General features: G+C 42.5%; 1 protein-coding gene across 1 annotated transcript in view; it reads right to left on the bottom strand.

Moving 5' to 3' along the window:
- cspg4 (chondroitin sulfate proteoglycan 4) overlaps positions 1 to 17,547 on the bottom strand; it is a 66,787-nt gene that overhangs the window by 17,490 nt on the left and 31,750 nt on the right. The window contains exons 2-6 of the mRNA XM_053427820.1: positions 13,076 to 13,239; positions 8,378 to 11,929; positions 6,436 to 6,624; positions 5,984 to 6,259; positions 1,107 to 1,283 (exon numbers count right to left, since the gene is read on the bottom strand). Of these exons, the coding sequence (XP_053283795.1) occupies positions 1,107 to 1,283; positions 5,984 to 6,259; positions 6,436 to 6,624; positions 8,378 to 11,929; positions 13,076 to 13,239 (4,358 nt within the window). The remainder of the gene's footprint in view (positions 1 to 1,106; positions 1,284 to 5,983; positions 6,260 to 6,435; positions 6,625 to 8,377; positions 11,930 to 13,075; positions 13,240 to 17,547) is intronic.

The following is a 17,547-nucleotide window of genomic DNA, read 5'->3' on the forward strand; positions in this document are numbered from 1 at the left end:
TTCTGCCTAATGATGCATGGTACAGTAGTGAATCTCTGCCTTCTTCTACCTATGTGACTCACACGATTTACTTTCCACTTTTTGGAGCTGACGTGTTGAGAATATGCTAATTCACAAGTATTTTATGGCTCTTTATAAAAACAAAAAAAAAGAGCTGTGAAGGCCACTGCTGTGCTGATGCAGCATGCGCCATCATCCGTGGGGTCAGTATCCTTCAGCTTCCGAGTAAAAGGAATTCTCTGCGTTTATCACGCTCACCGCATGGAGTGAATTTAATACTCACAGCGTATTGGATTCTCGACAGTGGGCTGCAACTGTGGATGAAAACTATCCAGTATGGATGTGAAGAGCTATCAGTAAACTCAAGAGTTCATCCAAAGTTCAGATTTCTTTAATTCTTTAAACTACGATCCCAGAGAAGCTCAGGCTGGTATCAAGATGGCAACGTTTCACCCCCTGAAAGTCTAATCTAAAATATTCCAGAGGGTCTCAGAGGGTCTTTTCTCTTCACGTCTCATGGGATTCAAATCAGCAGCTAAGCATAATGAAACTCCCATTTGTTTTTTGTAAAGAAAAATCTAACCAAATCAAGACCAAAGCTGTTTATACTCTTTAAACTAAAGCTTCAGTCTTGATCTAGAGGCAGTTTTTGATCTGAGGTTCTTTCATATTCTGTGTCTCTGGAATCAGACTGGTCATGCAAAGTCTGCAGCAGGTTAGAATGTCTACAGCCGGTCCAACTCGCTCTGTTTTCCAGCAGGACACGGAGCGCATATGTGAACAGTAATAGAAGAAAAAACTATACATGCTGAAAGTGGAATGTTGCTGTAGGGAAGCAAGTTGTTTTCTCCAAACACATCATCTTTATAGTATAAAATCCTCAGTAATTAGAAGCAGAACACACAAAACTTTGTCCTTCCTCCTTCACACTAAACAACACATGTAGTCAACATAAAGTCTCATCAGCTGAAATCAACTAAAGGAAGAAAACAAGTATTAAACTAGCTTTATATTTTATAGGTAGAAACTTTATTCCTGCATTAACATTTTCCTTCAGGGAGGGCTCAAAGTAACAGCCAACACATTCCCAAACAGCGATACATTACCTCCAGGCCGGTGTTCCGCGTCAGCTTTGGCGGCTCGTCGTTGACTGGTATGACAGTCACTGAGATGGTGACAGGGAGGCTGCGGCGCTCAATCTCATAAATGGAGGCAGAGAGTGTAAAACTGTCCTCTGTGCTCTCGGTGCTGTCATGCATGTAGTAGATGTGTCCAAGTTTCACCTGGAGGAGACAAAGAGGATCCAGTTGTCACTCAGTGTGGAAGCAGACTCCACCGGCAGGAAACATCACAGCATAGGGAAAGGCGGAGTGAGCCTCAAAGAGGGAATAAAGCATTTTACAGTGACAGAGTCTGTGTCTCTCAACACCTCCATCCACAGAACACACATCCTGCAACAAGAAAGAAGGTGAAACTAGAATTAAAGACAAGGTTTCCTTCCAGAGCTGATGTGGGAACTATTACATGTCTCTTCTGCGATGAAATATATTAATGCTGGTTTTAATTAAAAATTTATAACCACAAATATTAAAAAAAAATCTATGTTTTGGAACAATGTACAGCCACTTTCTGTGTTCTAAAGGCATTTTTTTACTTTCCAGGAAGAGTAACCTCAGCAAAAATGTATGGGTGAAATTTACTTTGATTTCTTACTTAGATTTAAACTAAGCACACAACATCTAACCTGGTCACTTGCTGCATTTGTCTTCCTCGCTCTCTCTCCCCATTTCATACTTACACTGTCCTATCAATAAAGGTAAAAAGGCCCCAAAAATATCTGTAGAGATGGGAACCTTGTTATCGCCACTTTGGCTTGAAGATCTCAAATTCATAGCAGAAAGTCTTTGAGTTTGAAGTGAGGCTTCTGTGTATTTCCTGAGTCAAACTTATCCTTTGATTGTTTATTTTTTTTAAAGCATGTCCGAAAAACATCAGCTGGTCTCCATTTTATGCTGTCTGTGGTTCGCACACTGTATCTGTTGTTTTCTTTGTAAGTGAAGTTGGAAGTCCAGCCTGTAATCAGGTCTTAACGTCTGCCAGCAGCACAGGAACCAGGAGATTCTCCCCTGTGGGACGAACCCTTGAGGGGAACCAGATGCACAATAGAATCAGTCACCCAGTGTCGAGTGAGCTAGATGGAAAACAGCACCTGTGGCCACAGGACAAGCCGACACTGTGGACTGTCTGCAGACAGAAACTCAGTGCCCAGCAGCACCCTGTGTTCTTGTTACTCTGTGCTGCGGGCTTATCTGGATCTCATAATCTGTCTACCTTTCCTTTTCGCCTGATACCTTTTGACAAATTTACAGAGTCAGGGCACTTCTTTGCACAAAGGACAGTTGGAAACTTGTAGAAGGAAGTCTGCTGGGACGAGAGGACCTGCTTCAGAGAAGAGGAAGTGCCAAATTGATCCCATATGATGGGCATCATTGTGGAATAACAGGCCCCTTCATCATTACTGATCGAGGAAAGTCAGGGAGACAATCAGTCTGCTCGATGGGACAATAAACAGTGGGTGGTTGTTGGACATGTGGCCTTCAGATTTTTTCAGAGAAAGACTGATGTGTGCGTCGATATTTGATACCAGCTGCCTGATTTATTTATACTTTCATTGGTGATTAATATGAAATCATGATTGATGCTTTACCGACTGTATTTTGGGGGAAATTAGAGGAACAAACCACAGAAGTTTGTTCACTTTGCTCACATTTGGTGCTTTGTGCTCAAGAAAAGGCGTCTGTGTGGACTTTAATAGGTTTCCACAGATGGAAGAACTAATGGAGACCTGATGGAGAAGTGAACCTGATGAAAGTAAAGGTGCATTAGAGCAAATTGTGTCAGATTTCCTGTATTTCTCCAAGTTGGATCCCACTCAGCGCAACATATGTTTCTGAACGTGTACGTAATGCAATCGTTTAAAGCGTAATTCAGAGTCAGCATTGTGGTGAGGGAAAAACGCTGCACACTGCGCGACACAGATTCAATAATGATGTGGCACATCTGGGCCACACGTCCAATAGAGTCACTTTACAAACGTGTAAATGTTCATGCATGAGTCACGGTATAATTTACTGTACAAACCCACTCACAAAATGACTAGTCAGTCTAGTTCTCAGGGGCAGGTGTGTGTGTGTGTGTGTGTGTGTGTGTGTGTGGGGGGGGGGGGGGGGGGGGGGAACTCTCCAAATGGATCTTACAATAGCATTAAACGTATAAGAGAAAAAATACTGCGATACAGATATGTGCTCACACTCCTAACTTTATCTTGCTGGGCCGACTGGAGCTTGAGCATTAATCTCTGGATATGCCTGATGGATTGGGCATTGGGAAGTTCTTCTTAAAACCTACCTACGCAGTTTTTACGACAATTCTGACATTCATCAATGTTTTCTTACTTGGGATTTGCCATATGTATCTATGCACATCAAAGAGCACTCTTACCGTCACTTGACTTCTGATATGGTTGGGTTGAATAATCTGTTGTTTTTTTAATAATAAAGTTGTAAATCAGCTAGATATTTTATCATTCATAATATTTTTTACGGGTTTGGTTTTACAGGCTGTACACCAATGTTCCATGGTTTAATCTGTACAACCTTACGTTAAGAACACATGAATTTGACAGAGTCTTCTCAGGAACTTTCTTAAAAACAAATTTGAGAAAAAATTGAAATGGATTGTTCATCCACAAATGCAAATTCACTCATTGTTTACTCACCACTATGCTGATGAAGGGTTGGTGACGTGTTTGAGTCCCCCCAAAAAACTAAGGAGTTTCAGGACTAAACAGCTTTGCATTCAAATCCAATACAATTGAAGTAACCGGTGATCAATGACCTCGTTTCGAGTTGAAATTGATTGTCTTTTTTTTCCGCATTTGTAGAATCGGTCACCATTTCCTTCAATTGTATTAGATTTGGCTACAAATCCATCGGCAAAGTGGTGAGTGGATAATGACTGAATTTTCATTTTCCTGTGAATTATCTCTTTAAGAAGATATTGTTGAATGAGGCATCACCACACACCAGCGGAAATTCCGTCATTTCTGACACGCCCCACCGTTTGCAAGGAAAGGAACGGTAAACATATACTCAGCTTTAATCTTTGGTGTGGTACAAGAGCTGACAATGTTTTGAACCAGCAATCTTTTTTCTCTGGCATTTGCATGATGGAGGATCATAATGTGGATCTATGCCTTTCCACTACCAACGTTATCCCTCTATATAGCTTCTAGACAGATTCAAGTTGTACATTGGGATCTCTGAGCAAAAGTTTGAGTGCGTCTGGCAGCGGCAATGCGCAGGAGGTTTGTGTGCACTTACACATTATTATAGGAATATACTGGGCCAGTTTATTTTGGCTTGGGGCGCTCCAGAGGCATCGTCAGTTTTTCCACAATGGTTCAGCAAAGTAGACAGGAGTAGCGGCCGACCAGTGTCGATGCAGGAGCTATGTGATATGGGTCCAGACGTGTGTGCTCCTCTAAACTATGTGGTCCACTCAGAATGCATGAGGTTTTTCCACTGGTAACTACTCATGCATTTTTAATATTTTCCTAAAGCTGGGGCCTCTGAACCACATGGAGGGAGAGCAGATAACTGTGCTGCAGCAGCGCCCACATCCTCCCTCCCCTCTCTGCAACACAACAAATCCAAAACAGCACTGAGCAGTGACTGGGGAAAGTTCCATAGTGACGCCGTTGCTGTGGAAGAACCACCATGATCTGGTCATGAGAGGAAGATGCTACACTTCCTAGATTACTTAAATGGGATAAAATATAGATACATGAGATTTGGGGTCTTCTGGGAAAGTTTTTGTCCCAGGGTGTTAAAAAAAACATGAATCAGAAGAAATTTGAGGGACGGGTATGGTAATATCCTTGAAAATAATTTAAATGCATCTAAGCCTTAAAATGTGGGATAGAGAATCCAATGTTTTCGTGGCTTTGACGATTCATGTGGTTCACATTCCTTTCACTAACAATTTGGTCCAACCAACTGTTTGCTGGTAAAACGTTTTTATAGTTTTATTTCTCTCAGCATCCAGTGAATCTGATAATTGCAGGCATAGCAAAACCAAAAGACACAATTTTGAGGGGAACTTTGAAGACAGAGACGTAAACCAAAGGGAAAAACATAATCCTTAAAGTGGCTATAATCAATATTTTCACATCAATAATAGAACATGTGACAAACCCACACATCGTTATTATCAACCAGCTCTGTAGAACTTCTCTAGTGCGGCATTTAGTGAAATGTTTCATCAACAGAGTGAAGACTTCACTTCACTTCTCGCTATGTATCTGCTGGAAGTGTAATTAGCCAATGATTTGCTCACGTGTCCTTCATATCAACTTCCACAGTTATAACATGACAGTGTCACGTTGTTAGTTACTTGTTGTTTGCTCCACTAATGCTGAAATATAAGTCCTGAGATGTAGCTAAGTATATTTACTTCCCTTCAGCAAATATCTGCACTTTCTACTCCACTACATTTTTTCAATGCACTGTTTTACATGTTCGCATTGATTGTTATATTTTTTTAAGTTATCATTAACAAGAGGTGAATTGGTTCATTGGCGCTATCGGACCAGGCTGGTTACAGCAGACCCCGCCCCCTGCAACGTGAGCAAAGCGGCCTACGATAGCAGCATCACTGTTGTAGTGACACCTGAAATGGATTCACCAAGACTCAGCCATAATGATGTAGTTGATATTTAAATCAGTTCCTACGCTACACTCGGCAAGTCATTTTAATTTGTTGCTAATCATACCAAAAACCGCAGTAAAGCATCATATTATTGAGCAATAAAACTTCACCTGATTGTTATTCAAAATTTAAGCAGGAAGATGGGATTGTTCTGTTTTCCACCATATAAGTGAATTTGTAATATCTTTATTCCTTCCTTAATGAAACAACATACCTCCTCCCATGTGAAGTAAGAGAGCTCGTCTCCATCAAGGTAGCGGATGTCCCCGTGCTGTGGCGGCTCTTCCACCACAAAATCTATGTTTTCTGAGCTGTAGAAGGGATGAGAGATGTTTATGATCTCTGCATTAATGACCCTGCTGAGGCCTTCCTTCACAGTGAAGTTGAAGGTCTGGATGGGGATGAGCCGGGGGACGATGTTCACAGAGATCTGTAAGTCCTCCACTGTGGTGAAACCGTTGCTGACGTCCACTGTGAAGGCGTCATTGCCCTGAAAGAAAAGGATGTTCAAATAAGTTATTGATATACTAAAAATAAACCTTGTGCCTCAAACCCATCAGAGGCGGAGGTTGTGCTTTAGTCAGATTTTATTCTCAGCGTGAATAAAAAGAGACCAGGCTGCCACATTTGATTTAATGCAAGAGAATAAATGAAATGGCAGTGAACCTGAATGGACGCAGACACATAGAGAATGCGTCCCTGATCAATGTCCTCTTGACTGAAGGTGTGGATGTAGTTGAGGACAGGCGAGGCCGCGCTGTCTGAACTGTTTGTCAGCTTGACCACATGACCGAACCGTGGAAGTTCTTTAATGGTGAACACCATTTCTGTTGGGAGAATATCTGCTTGCTCCACCTACAAGAAACAAGTGCACACAAGTGAAACAAAATGGTTAAAATCGACATACATAACTGTTTAATATAGAATGATAAACTAGCAGATACCGGAGTTAATAACCCCATCTAGAGTAGCATACAATGTTGAAACGTGTTTTACGACAAACCATTTCTTCATTAAATAACAGTTCCTCAGCAAACACACATTTACTGTTGTTCGTTAACAACTCTTCCTGAGAAAACAGCCCTGGTTTACAGCTTTGTGAAGGGAATCATTTTCATGGATTTTTAAATTGTTCGTTTAGCCTAAGAAGTTGAGAGGAAGTCATAATCAGAACGGCAAATCAATCAGTCTCACTGAAAACTCACCGAAATTGGAGATGATACGTTCAGCTAACAAAAATAGCAGAGGGTTGTGCAACTTCTCTGAAGACAGTTGGCCAAACGAATCGACTGATACACTTTTCGAAAAGCAGTTTTCTTTTGAAATTGGCTTACATGGATTTAGGTGCCTTGTGTATTGTGTACTGGCTGTGACAGCAGCTGGTATTGTTTTTACCTGTGTGTGTGTGCGTGTGTGTGTGTGGAACTAACATCGAGGCGATTTGGGATATTTTGATAGGTCTCTATATTTCTGTCTGTCTGTTCATGTCAGATTTATCATGGAAATGCAATTTACAGGTGAGCAGTTGAGACCAAAATAAGTTTTTAAATATGGAACATGAATATCGGTGCACTACATTCACTTGCTGTATGCCATAATAGCATATAGTTAACATGAACACACAGTGTAAACTTCCTACTTTAGTATAATATATAGGCTAATATGGAGTTTGGACGTTGTTAGACAGTACAGATGTTACAGATTCACACACAGGCAGATTTGAAGTCCCCCCACCTTGGAGATATTTTAATAAATGTTGGGGAGCCTGGGGCCTTGGAGTGTTTAGCAATAATGCTTGTGTTTGACAGTGGTTCAGACAAATGTACTACTTTCCATTTTATAGTAAGGACACACACTGGGAAAGCTCATAGAAGCCAAATAAATATTTTACTTCTTGTAAAGGCCATTCTGCCAAGGCTTCGTTGAATACATATTTCAATAATACTGTATGTGCACCAGGTGTCTACATTATTCTCCAGTCAATGCTGCAGATTTAAGACGTGCGCACTGTTGTGAAATTCAAGTTAGGGTGAAGGAAATTATTTACTTTCAGGAATGTTCCTCATTATTTTCAAAGTCAAGTTACATACAGGGGATGTCTAATGATTGGGCCGACAATTTAAACCCCATTAATTGCTTTGAAAATGAAGTGCAGACAGACTCATCTTATAAATTACAGCGGGCTTCAGGAAGCTCCTCAGGGGATGCTCAGTGCACTGTTTTCCACACTTAATAGACTGTAATTTAGTACATAAACTAGATCAAAAGCAGCAACTGCATACTCCTATTTAGCCCGGCTTTCATGTGTTTATGATGTAGTTTAGAGACAGGGTCCCACGTCATGTGAATGCTCTTTTTTATATAAGAAACAATGAACATAAAAAAGACAAACATGACGTTCTACAGCGTTATTATTACCAAACTGTATTGAAACAAATGGTGTATTGTTGCATGAAGAATCGGGAGTCGAACCGGCAAACCATTTATTCTGAGTCTGTCCCTTATTCTCTGACCCTGTTTCCTATCTCTCCTTCACTGTGTCCATTGAAACACGTTGCGAAAAATCAGTCATGCTCAATATACTGTAATCTCAGTCAGTGAACATTACCTTGAGATGATCCGGGTTGATGATGGTGTGCTCTCCCTCATAGGAAATGATGACCTCATTAGTTATCACCTCAGGCTCAGAGCGGTAGCCTTGCTTGAATATTTTAATCCTGAAGGTACCGTCTTCAGAGTGACCATGGGCTTGGACCCTAAAGCTGAAAGAGTCCTTGGACCTCCGACTCTCATAATTATGCTCATATGACACAACTCCTTTTTTGAGGTCCTCCTGGGAGAACGTAGAAGCCTCAATCCCACTCACAATAATCTTGCCATCACTTGGTGGGGAAGTAATCTGGAACTTCATCTCGCTGTCATCTCTGATGTCCACGTTGGTGTCAGCGCTCAGCAGCGAGGTGTTAAGTGTCTTTGTGCTTCCATGGTCGATGACTATGATTGCGTTGTTCACAACTCGTAGGTAGGCCTCACCAGCCTCGATCTCGAGGAGCGCAGTGGTCTTGTGGTAGCCGTCTGACACCTGGAGTGAGAAGCGTTCCCGATCGGCTCCACGGTGGATGAAAAGAATCTTTTTGTCTCGCAGATCAGCTTGGGTGAAACGGAAAAGAGGCTGTGATGGGTTGGACGCTGAAACGATATTGCCTGAGAGGATTCCCTCACGAGCGTAGACAATTTGGGTGTCATTGAAACCTGAGTCCTCGTCCTTGAACTGGATCACATCTGTTGTTAGCAGATGCTGACCATAGCGGACCACGTTTAAGACTTTATCAACGACCCTCACAGGAACGTGCTCGTTCTTGGTCTGAATTGATAATCTGAAAACACCACTGACTGCCTCCTGATTTTCAGAATTTTCTGCTCCTTGATCAAATGCTGAGAAATGGAACTCATCACTGCTTGTCCTGGAGCCATCGTGTTTGTAAATAAGCCTGTCAAGTTTTAGGTCTTCATTACTGAAAACTCTGATTGCCCCCTCAAATCTAGGCTGGTCTTCAGGGGAGTCCCTTATCAGTCGTCCATTCTTTGGCCCTTGTAAGACGCGGTAAACAAAATCCGTCGAGGTCTGTGACTGCATCCAAAGATAGTTTTTGTTGAGAGTTTCCTCAGCACCCTGCAAGACAACTAGCATCTCATTGGTCAGAACAGGGGCATCTGCATTGGCAAGGATATTTATTGGGAAGGTGTACAGAGGAGAATATTGGTCCTCAACCAAAACTCTAAACTGAAATTGGTCAATACTATCTGCAGCTCTTTGCACTCGGACCCTGTAGCTAATAGTATTGTCCATAATGTCCTTCTGGGTGAACATATCACCCTCAGCTAGCTCTTTATCTGACATCAGGAGACTTCCTAGTGTTGGGGGCTTGACAAGGATGTATTTCACAGTTTGTGGATCTGGGTTTTTCTCTTTCACTTCAGCCTGAAGCTCTGTGAGGCCAATTGTTTGCTCCTCACCAGCCTCCATTTCCAAGGGAACCAGGACAGAAACTTTAACTTGCGCAGGCATGATCTTTACTAAGAAGGTGTTGTTCCAGAGGGAGAACTGCCCCAAGTGGGTGTCGAACTGAATTCGCTCCACAACAATATCCTCCTGGTCACTTGAGTCTGTGCTGACGTACCTTATGCGGTTTTGATCCAGATCAGACTGACGGAAAGCTGTAACCTGCTTGTACAGTCCATCACTTGTCATAATGTGTAGTTCTCCAAATAGAAGAGGTTGTGTAATGTTATACATGATATCTCCGTTACGAGGATGAGCGATAACAGCCAGAGTTTCGATACCTATAGACGAGTTGCTTCCTTGAGGCAAGAGAAGGCCAGTGTTGGTGACAATAGTCATATGTGGCTGTGTTACAGACAACTTTAAAGTAGTTGACTGGCTTACTGACTGTCCATCAGATACTTCCAATGTTATTCCAGCAGAACTACCCCCTCTATGTACAAAATAAATATGTCCATCTTTCAATTCTCTGCATGTGAATTCTGAGATGCTTCTTCCTGGCCTTTGACCATTTTCAAGGTAACCAACCTCCATGGACGGCTCTGAGGTTATAGTTACTACTAATTGGTCACACCGGGTGTCAGAATCCACAATTCTGATAAGGCTAGGGCTCAGACGAGTCCTGCCATTTTCAGTGATTGTGATTTCTCCTCCACTAAGTTGTGGTATATCATTGACAGGAAGTATCTCAACTTGGAGGACATAATCTCGGGGAGTTTTTAGACATTCTGGAAGATAACCATCACTGTGAGTAACCACCTCTATTTGGATTTGATCTGCATGCCTATCATTTCCATCATGCATGTACTTAATTTTCTTATTAACAACATCCAGTAGAGTGAACTTTTGCGTGTGTTTTGTATTGAGGTCCATATCAACCAGGCCGTACCATTGATCATTTTGGAGGGTAAAGATAATGTCTGACTGACGCATCCCTGCAACACTGAGGTCAAATGTGGGGCTTAGGTTGTTGATATCAAGAAAAACTTCTCCACCTTCAGGAACAAGCAATGGTGTGACATCAAGAAGTTTGGTCACATTTCTGAATATCTCTGGGGTTTCATCAGTTGGGTAGCAGTGTTGTTCAGTTTCGTCCATGTCGACATATCGGATGCGGACAGGGGGAGTTGTAGTTGCGTCTACATCATAATAACTTGAGTAGTCGTAGTCGTCTCCTTCACATTTAACGTGAACATCTTTCGTCACCAAAGCATCTTGTAGGCTTCGATCCTTCTGATTTACTTTGATTTCGCCCAAACAACCAATGAAGGACTCAACTGTCATTTCCTCTTCTGCCCTGTTCAAGGACCCACTTTCACGAAAGACTTCCTTCATTTTCCCCTGGATTCCTCCTAAATACAGGTTTCCTGCTAAGTCCAGTTGTTCTGATGAGTCAAGTGGGAGGGAGGAAGGCTGGCTATCTACATTAATAACAAAAAAATCCTGACTGATCTGAACCTTAACTCTGTGCCACTGGTCATCATCCAGCTGCACCTCGGTATTCTCCAGTACCTTCATGCCACTGCCGAGGTCCAGGACACCTTTGAGATAACCTTTCATCACAGATATAGCAATGAAGTCTGAGTCTCTGCCAGGGTGGAAAACAAGTAACGCATCCTCAATGGTGGTTTTCATGAGGAACTCCAAGACCCTTGGAGCGCCAGTAGCCCCACTCCAGGTGGGGAAAGAAACAAAGGAATCAGGAGTGCTGAAACTTGTTGCCTCGCCATCACCAGCCTCAAACTCACTGCTGCAGGACTCCTTTGTGTCGTGGCATTGTTTAAAGGCTGTGCTGAGAATATCAAACTGATGAGACTCAAATTTAACCTCAGTCATGCATCCCCGGAAAGGGGGAATGGCATTGGTGAGGTAGGGAGCATCCAGGTCTCCAGTGCCTCCAAGCCAAAGGCCCATGTCAATATTTAGCAGTTCTCCATCGTCGTTCACAGGAACATATGTTGGATAGAGATCATCAATTATCATGGTGAGTTTGCCATCTTGCAGGGTCAGTGCGATTTTGTGGTCCAGGAGGTTGTTCAGCTGTACTCCTTGGGATGAGGACAGTGGCACCTCACCAGAGCCCGAGTTCATCCGTGCCTTATGGAAAGGAAAAAAGGACAATTTAATATGCGACTTAAATACACATCTACTTCAGTAATCCATAATCGCTCCATGCCCAGCCACTGGGTCAATACGTAATGATGTACCACAGGGCCCCATAAGGGCCCGGAGGCTGCAGTAAATTAGTGTAAAAACATACTCTCTGATGGGATGAAGGCTGGAATAATTGGGAACTATAAAACCTACAGCTGCAAGAAAATGGAGATGAAGCTTGTGCATTGTAGGAGTCCAGTGAGGAAGACACCTGGTTCTCCACATGCAACATGCAGGAGGGAGAGCACGCATCAATAACATCGAATATTAATCACTCCCATGAAACAATCAGTACATAGTCAGTAATAGGGAAAGGGGAAATATTCTGCAGAGAAAAGCAGATGAAGGGACAGGAGGAAGAAAACATCTTTATGTAAACTAACACCATACGGGCTATAACTTGTTTTTTTTAAAACAGCTGTTTAGCACAAAAGAGCATGCTGTCTTACCTCCTATTGTCAAAGTTAGTGAACACTTCTTAGCTTCTATTTAAAGGAGACATGTTCGGCTCAAATGCAGGTTCATAATTTAAGTCTGGTTTATCACTTGAAAAGGCTTACATGCTCTAATGTTCACATCGCTTCTGCATCGCCTCTTTTCAGCCATCGGTCTCTTCAAAGCTCCCTACCAATAAAGACCAGTCCCTTCTGATTGGCCAGCTCTCCCACTCTGTGATTGGTCGACTGCTTCCAGGTTTGTGGAAATAATGGAATATGCGCTCACTTTATCTGGCTTTGTTAGGGAGCCTGAAGGCTTCTGGGCATGCATGATGCAAATGAGGTGCATTGCGATGTCATGTGAAAGAATCGGGCGGACTATCGACCAGTCGGTTCTACCTATTTAACACACAAGGGGAAAGATAAAAACTAAAAAAGCATAATGAGTCTCCTTTACTTTTATTCTTGGAATAATCAAGTCTCTTTGTCTTCAGTTAGTTTCTCTTGAGACCAGCGTTGAACAATAAAACCCTAATCATGACATTGCGAAACTCTCTCCACCAGTTGAGCTAAAATCTAAGTCACATATTTTTTGTTTTAGGGACCGTCCCGACTACATTACAGAATCCACAGCCGTTTGTTCACATCTCACCTGTATTTTCCCGTTTTGAAGCTCAACAAATAGGTAGTCTTCCATCCCTGCCGCCAGGAGCAGTAGCCCACTCCTCCGACTTGTCTTAATATGCATTGACAGTTGGAAAGTGGAGACATCTTGGATGACTTGTAAACTGCAGTGGCTGGCCCCAAAATAGGACTCTGTAAAGAGTGAAAAAAGTTGATCAGAAATAGATATCATGGTTTCCCAGAAGTCAATGCTTTTACCACATCAAAACAGCAAAAATCTGTGATTTTCACAATATCTTACACAATGCAAAACACACACACACAAACACACTTTTGCCTTTTTTTTTAGGCCATTTAGATATCAAAGGCACTATTGCACAAACATTTAGTGATTTGAAAATGTCCTCCATTCAGCTTTCTACATGTGGACAACACCTAAAGACACCTGTGCACAATATAAACTCATTATACAACTGCTGACTGGCAACTCCTTGAAATCTAACATGGAGGTTTGAGAAACAAATGAGATGAGTGTCATTACAGTACAACTTGCTCAGGACTCATGTCTGTATTATCAGGTGTCTTCCAGCTGCCTCTGGTTAAAGTGGAGCTCCCCTGGCCGCAAAGGGATTCTCTCTCTGAGACATCAGTCATTACCCCTGCAGACGTTTTCCGGGCATATAGAGACTTGGGGGTGCAGGATTTCCCAGGCTTGAGCTGTCTAATTTCCAACGATATGCAAATTCAGCCACCTGCCTCGGACTGTGCTGTCAGGCACCCTAGACAAAATGTGAACCACAGGAAGTCATTTTTTTCCAAGTGCACATGCTCCCAGATTAAACTGGACCACTTCCAAGACCCTCTTTCCTCAGCTTGGGTTTTCCACAGCCCTATCCAAGAGATATAGAAAGGGGGCTTTCCATCAGTCACCCACTCACCCTTAGTTCAAGACACAGAAACCCATTTTAAAGCAGCAAAGAAGGCATTCTGTAATATTTGAAAATAACGGCGCAGAGAGAGACACTGCTGTGTCAAACCTAGAACATTCCTATGAGTTCATGAAGGCCAAAATATTCCCTTAAAATCAACACCAGCGTCCAGTTGCCCAGCATGGCAGCTTGATGCCACTCGGCATAAATCTCTCAAAAATAACCTCTCAGTCATGAGTCAGAAAATAGAGGAGGAGAACATAAGATAATAAATGTTCACATTCATACAGAGGTTCAAAAGTTTGGGACCACTTTCCCATGAACGAGTAGCTATAAATGGAAAAAGCATCTTCTCGAGAGTCTGTCCGAAAGGTGTGGATGTGAGAGCAAATGGGTGCGTGTGTGTGTGAGGCTTCAAAGGGCAGAGTGTGTCTGTGTTGCATCTGCATTAATGCCCCGCTGCCAACGTCAAAACACTGAAGGGTACATTTGTCCTGTGGTTTCTCGTCCTGTATGCCAACCCTTCCATCGCAGATCTTCAACAAGCACGAGAAATGTGGACAAAGACAATCATTTTGATGTCAGCAAGGATGAACGCAGGGCTTTTATCATGGCGCCTGTGCATTTGTGATTTCACTATGAGGCATAGAGGCTGTGAGGCTTTTGGTTTCAGGGCCTCTCTGTTATGAACAAAGTCCGTGATGAACGGCCGCAGCACGGGGCCAGACATACACAGACATTTGTTTATAAACTGCAGCCACAGAAACACCATGTTGGTGGCTCGCAGAAATAAATATCACAGGGAACAAATTAACTGAGAGAAAAGTTGCAATAAGATGCTTCTTGTTAAATCAAATTGAGAATGAAGCAGAACGTGTATATATTACTTGTATTATACTGGGTCCAACTAAATGATCACGGTTGCACATCATTCACTTTTCAGAGGCTACTGTTCTGCGCTGCTGGTGACTGTGCATGGGGCTGTAATGGCACCATCTCTGGGAAGATATTTCAAAGCAAAGACTAATGCTAATTGCTTCGCGGCCTTCGGGCTGAGACTGAAAAATAGGGGAACAGAATCTTTTCTTACAGGCAATTGCATTAACAAAGAAAATCGCAGTGAGCTCCATTGTTCTTAAACCTGAGCTTTTGTTGGATTGTTCACTGAGCAAGGGGATAAAAAGCTGAAGGAGAGAGCGATGCCAAGACAATTCTGCCCAGGGATTTTCTGGTTCAAATTCAGCTCGATGCTGTTGCCTTTAGGAAAAGGGAGCACATCTTCTAATGATATACACAATGGCTTTGCTCGACAGTGTACCTGGACCTGGAATTCATTAGTTCCCCGGCTAAGCTGTGTAAAGCTCTGAATAGAATCGAAAAGGCTTCGTGTTTGAAAAAGCACATTTTCAATATGCTGCTGCTGCTCTGTGACACTCATCTTGTGTCTGCACATTCACTTAAATGGCTCCTGTGTTCACACTGTCTTACAGGTGTATGCAAAGATGGAATCATAAGTACTGGATGAAAGAAAAACAGTCATGAGGGTCTTTTGAAAACAGGGCTGTGAATCAAAAGCCTCATGTTTTTCTGCTCCAACGTTACACTTAGCTGTGTTCTTCATCTCTCAGGGACTTGTGATGCGGTGCAGATGGGATCTAGCTGAGGTGATTCTGCTGACACGGCGTCATTATCTGTAAAGAATCATGCGTGCTTCCTAAGAGCGTAATCTCGAGCTGTGAAGCTGCTGCCATAGTTGGTGTCAGTCTGTGTGTGGAGGTTTAGCCATCTAAGAGGGCAGTCTCCGATCCCCTGAAGCTACCACACCCCTCCTCACACTGCTTTATTGTGCGTCAGGCAGAACCCTGGTCTCGGGCCAGTGCAGATGGCTATAATTTGATGACTGACTGTGCTTGTATTTATAACGCTTTGAGGAAACGGAGTCTTCCTCTCTTTCATCGACTACAGAATGAATTACCCTGTTGTCTTTCTTTCCCTTTCCTCCTCCTCCTCCTCTTCTCCACCCTCTTTAGGTCTCAATCTAGCAACACATGTCCGGAAATGCTATGGGGAAGAGAGACGCACTGACCACAAGTGCAGGAAGATTGGAGACATTCATTTGACTTTGTGTCCTGTGACTCGCCTGTGCCGATGAGTCAGAGTCACCTCAATCTTATATTTAGTGTGTGTGAAGCTGCGCTGGTCAGACCAGCCTTTAGGATGCTGAGTTTCACTTCTGTATCTGCACGTCTCACTGAAGAAAATACTTAAATCACATATCTTGCCGTTTAGATGATTTAAGAGGTGGACAATTTATATTTTATCTAGATTAGACTGAGTGATGTTAGTGTGAATGGAAACAGAGTAACGCACAATACTAAATAATAGAGGTCTTCTTTAAAAGTTCCTTGTTGATGTTATACAGAAGAAAAGATACCAACTGTGTGTTTCTCCATGGAAACACGGCCTGGAATCCAAACAAACCACCTACTGGCATAACCCATGGTTAAACCACGGTTAGCTTGACTATAAATAGTGGTTATGTTGGTCATTTGTTTCCTTTGCAGGGCTGTGTCGGCTACAACAGGCCTTCTGGATATAATTACATAAAGGATAGGGTGTTGTTAGCCATAGATAGATTGGAGAGCTTTTTAGGGTGTAATTGTATTTGACATGTGGCAACTTGGTTATTACCTTGATGAGCATGTGTGCTGGTTTCACTTTGAAAAAATGAAACCAATACATCCCATCCCCTCCCAGTTTACACATGGGATTACCGATTACACTGTTCAATCGTATATAGTGACGACTTTGACCTGGGACATCACTACTAATGTAGGCGATTTCCACTGTACTGGAATATTGAATTTCAAAACTTTACTCGTAACTCTCTATGCAGGACAAACCCTTGCTTGTTGTTGTTGGAGAAAACAGGGCTTTTCTCACTGCGTGCAATGATGTCAACCTACCATTTGTACTAATTTGACGTGAGTCCTAGCCACTGGCTGCCTAACTAAAGGTTCTGTATTAATATAGCACTTTTCCAGTCTCGATGACCACTCTAAGTCCTTTCTGCCTGTAACGAGCATGCTTAAGTAATCAGCAAACAGTATGTGGCATTGTTTAAGTAACATTGTGGCCAAAGTGAAAACCTTTTAAAGTGATCACACCTCCTCCTGGTGAAGGCCAGACATTTTTGGAAAAAGTCAGTAGTGAATTGACTTACAAGATGGGGCGTGAAATTCAAGTTTCTTCAGATTTAAATGATGTACCTACACAAAACCATAAATCCTTGGCTTTATGCCTGCCCACCATTCACCCTGCCCACTTCCATCTGACCTTCCTGCTTTGAATGAACATAATTAAATGCTTTCACTGAACACAATCTATGTACACATTAATAGTCATGGTGCATAGTAGACAAGGTTGCCAGATCATTCTTGTGGCCAGTGGCTACCATACTGTAGAGTGTGTCGTTCAATTCTAACTATTAGTTGTAAACATTGCGCATTCAGTTTACGTTTGCTAATCAACTGTGTGTAAATTCAGATCAATGTAAATGTGAATGACCAGC

The sequence above is a fragment of the Pleuronectes platessa genome, chromosome 7 (assembly GCF_947347685.1).
Source record: "Pleuronectes platessa chromosome 7, fPlePla1.1, whole genome shotgun sequence".
Lineage (NCBI taxonomy): Eukaryota > Metazoa > Chordata > Actinopteri > Pleuronectiformes > Pleuronectidae > Pleuronectes > Pleuronectes platessa.